Source organism: Tachysurus fulvidraco, chromosome 9 (assembly GCF_022655615.1).
Source record: "Tachysurus fulvidraco isolate hzauxx_2018 chromosome 9, HZAU_PFXX_2.0, whole genome shotgun sequence".
Classification (NCBI taxonomy): domain Eukaryota; kingdom Metazoa; phylum Chordata; class Actinopteri; order Siluriformes; family Bagridae; genus Tachysurus; species Tachysurus fulvidraco.
Window position 1 is genome coordinate 25,480,042 of NC_062526.1, and position 4,054 is coordinate 25,484,095.

At 41.7% G+C, this 4,054-nt stretch overlaps 1 protein-coding gene across 2 annotated transcripts; it reads left to right on the forward strand.

Annotated features, from left to right (window-relative positions):
• Nucleotides 1-603: 603 nt before the first annotated feature.
• c9h1orf198 (chromosome 9 C1orf198 homolog) lies at nucleotides 604-3,796 on the forward strand. Of its 2 annotated transcripts, none has more exons than XM_047818965.1 (4): nucleotides 604-939; nucleotides 1,371-1,421; nucleotides 1,524-2,306; nucleotides 2,698-3,796. In XM_047818965.1, exons 1-4 carry the CDS (start codon nucleotides 628-630, stop codon nucleotides 2,803-2,805), a joined length of 1,254 nt encoding a protein of 417 aa, XP_047674921.1. In that variant the 5' UTR covers nucleotides 604-627; the 3' UTR covers nucleotides 2,806-3,796. The 2 variants fall into 2 exon arrangements, with proteins under 2 accessions (XP_047674921.1, XP_027020882.1); XM_027165081.2 differs by having other exon boundaries at nucleotides 2,749-3,796.
• The last annotated feature ends 258 nt before the right edge of the window (nucleotides 3,797-4,054 follow it).

The window sequence follows — 4,054 nt, forward strand, 5'->3', positions numbered from 1 at the left end:
AAGACAAGATCATTTAAGATAATATTTATTATATTATCTTCTCTTATCTTGTCTTCTCTTATATGATCTTGTCTTACCTTATATTATCTTGTTTTACCTTATATTATCTCGTCTTATATTATATTGTCTTACCTTATATTATCTTAAGATAATATAAGGTAAGACAAGACAAAATATGATAATATAAGATAAGAATGGAGAGGAATTAACGTAGCTGCTGTTCATAATATTAGCAAGCACTAGATATGGATTTGGTCAGATGTATTCAGATGTATTAGAGCACAATATTATGGGATGTATTATGTGTACACCTGAGTAAAGTGATGAGTTTTTAATCTACATTTAAACTGGGAGAGTGTGTCTGGGTGTGTTTGGGAGCTAAATACAAAAACACTCTACACCTTTAGTAGACAGATATTGTGGGAACTGCCAGAAGTCCTGAGTGTTGTGAAGACTGGTTAGATACATGGGGGATAAATAAAAGCACACTTTAAAGCACTTTGGTGTGATCACTTTGGATCTGGATCACTAGGATCAGTAAAAAGGACTGGAATGTGGGCGTGGTTATGGAGAAGCCACGCCCTATGGTGTTTGCGTCACTGTCTGTTTTCACCAGCTGTGGAGAAAATGGCCGCCACGGCGATGGAAGGGGCTGCGGTCGATGCGCGCGTCAGCGAGGCGAAAAAGCACGAATACTTCAGCTCGATCAACTCCATGGCCAGGAAGATCATGCAGGAAAGAGAGAAGATTAAGGAGACGTACGGCTCGGCTTGGGAGGACATGTCGCCGACCGAACAGGACTCAGCTATCGACGACGGGATGATGGAGCCGAAGGTCCGCGCTCGGTACGCGATGCACCGGACGGACCGCGAACAAGTGGTTTGTTATCCGAAAATGTTGATCCAAACCGGCCAGAAAATCGTCCACTTCGGAGAGGAGGTCGGTATGACTGTTACTTTGGGTCGTGTTTGTTTGTTTGTTTATTTGTTTGTGTCGAGTTTCTTTGCGGTTTGACAGCTTGATGCCGTCGGTCGTATCTCAATTCCCTTAGCAGTAGACATGAAGTGCACTCCGTAGGGTGCACTAGTTATTATTTAGATGCCCTAGATAGGGCGCTTATGTAGTGATACTGTTGAAATTTGGAATTAAACCGCAACAGAGTGCTGGAAAAAAAATAGTGATTTATTTTATCGCTTTGTTTTCTTGTGTTTTGTTTGTTTGTTTGTTTATTATTCATTTATTTATTTTGCTGGGCTGTGATTTAGCTTGACATTGGAACGAATGCAACTTGGAACGAATCTATTTAAGTTTTAGGTGTAATTATATATCTTAAGTATAACATTTTCTTTCTTTCCTTCTTTCTTTTCCAGGATCTCACTTGGCAGGATGAACATTCTGCACCCTTTTCTTGGGAGACCAAAGTATGTAGGTCGCCGCTACTAAAAATAAACAGTCTGGCCCACGTCGTATGTAGTTCTTGCAAACATTTTTTCTTTCTTTCTTTCTTTCTCTCCACCACACAGAGTCAACTGGAATTTAGTATGATCGCAGGTGCTCTGGAGTCCACGTCGTCGTCGTCGTCCGTGATCGAATCCAAACCCAAAATATCTCAGAGCAGCAAGCTTCCGGGGATCGAGGGCTCGGGACAGGTGCGGCGTGATGAGGAGTCATCTTTCTGGAAGCTGAGTGCTGAGAGGTCACGTCTGGAGGGCGAGAAGGCAGACTTCCAGTCACTCACGCCCAGTCAGATAAAGTCGATGGAGAAAGGAGAGAAGCCGCTGCCTTTGTACCTGAGGTCTGAATCCAGGGAAGGACAGGAACCTGCAGCACCACGTCCCATGAAACCGAGAGTGTCTAAACCTCCAGCTCCTCCTCCTCCTGCTCCCATCAGCATGAACCCGGCACCTCTTAGTGTTACCCCAGCGGCTCTGAGCGTGACGCAGGCACCTCTGAACGTGAACCCGGCATCTCTCAGTGTTACCCCGGCGGCTCTGAGCGTGACCCAGGCACCTCTCAGTGTTACCCCGGCGGCTCTGAGCGTGACCCAAGCACCTCTTAGTGTTACCCCTGCGGCTCGGAACATGACGAAGGCACCTCTGAGCGTTACACCGACACCTCTGAACTTGAACCCAGCACCCGCCGCACCACTAGGAGGCTGGGAAAGAGCTCAGAGCACCCTGCCATCCGTCAGCAGCACTCTAGATGACGTGTTCAGTCCCGGTTTGGGTCCGAAAACACCGTTTGAGTCAACCAAAGACAGAGAAAAGGACGACAGCGTGCAATCTGGAAGCCCTGCATTTTCACAAGTAAATCCAAACAGACAAACATATTACAAGCCAATTAGTGTCACGTTTCTCATTCATTATTTAAGGGATACTTAGTGGTGGACTGTTATTAGGAAGTATGTTGTGATGAAGCAGAGTTACTGCTACCACCCTGAAGAGGGTTATTGTCCTGTAACAGCACTCGCTGAAGTGGTTTATTCGACGTTATATCTTTGTTAAATAAACCAGATAGATTAGTTATCCTTTGTTACATAACGACATCTTTATAAATCAGGTTATTATTAGACCTGATAAAAAAGCTACTTAAAGGTAGAGCACTTTTTTTAGTCTTTGAAACTTACAAAGTCTTATGAATTAGAATTGCTGTAATGCTTTTTTTTTCTTCTTTCATTGGGGAAACTCCATTCCACAGCCAGCGTTCACTTTCTTTTTAAAAACCTCTCCTCCCTTTTCTCTGTTGCAGTACAACACGAGCAGCAGCATCCTGAAGACCGGCTTTGACTTTCTGGACAACTGGTAACGTCGGGAAACGTGACCTCAGGCAGCGGCTCCGTTCCAGACAACAGGACTTCGACCATCCCACAAACACATGACAAAACCGTTACAGAAAAAAAACCCACATCTTAGAAACCTTAGTAAAGCTACAATTGGCATATCGTAGAGCTAAACTGCTGTTGCATGTCGATTAATCAGCGTTACAACAATTTAGAGAATAGTTTGGGCAAAATATTTCCGCTTACTACTTAAGAAACGTTTGGTGTGTGAATTTCGCTTTCTTTATTTTGCATTAAAACTAAAACGGCTAAAGTAATGGAAACATCTAGCGACCAGTTCCGCATAAAATCATTCCATTTATAATATAAACTAATTTAATAATGCTCTCAAAGAGCTATCATGACGCTAGCTTTTTTATTTATCAGCCATGTAGGTTTGTTTCCTCCGCAAAACAAAACAAGCTCATCTCAGACACCAAAATTACGGCTTTTCCGATTTATTCTGTCCAAAGTACTCTTTAAATGAAATGAAATGAAATGAAATCAACTTTCAGTTCTTATCAGTAAATCTCTGAAGAAATACTTTGTACCGGTTGTAGCTTTCAAGTTAGCAAATGAGTCGTAAACGTACGAATGTATTCGCAATACAGCAATAACACAAAGGTAGTGATGAATCTGGACAGGACAATAAAGTCTGCAAGTTTTCTTTTCCTTTTTTATTCGTTAATCAGACCTGAGTACTAGTGCTACGATGCTTTAGACGGTAGTTGCTGAATTTTAAAACGAAGATGATGAGAGAGAAAAAAAAAGGTGCATTTTACACTACAGTGGTTTTCTAGACTTTTTTGATAAACTGCCTGTCATTTTGTCATCATGTGTCTTGTCATGATCATGTATTGCTCACGTGTGACCTGTGTTCAGTAATGTATTTATAAGGTCTCAAACCGATTCCCCTCTTTTTGTCTTCCTTTCACATTCTTTGCATAACACGTATCATTAAAAGAAAAAAAACTGTCAGTGCTGTATCGTTTGCGAGTCGGCTCTCTGATTCGGTTGTTTGTTCGAGACCCGACACACGTATATTATTGAATTTTTATAAAATACTAAAACTTTTTTTTTTTTATACAAATGATACTATAAGCCTATTATTTACAAGTCACAGCTTGCGTAATAATGCAAACTTGTCCGGTTTAGAATAAATGTCAGTGAATCGGCTCTTATCGATCAGCTGAACCGAATAATCTGACTCATTGAAATAAAAAAAAATTCTCATCC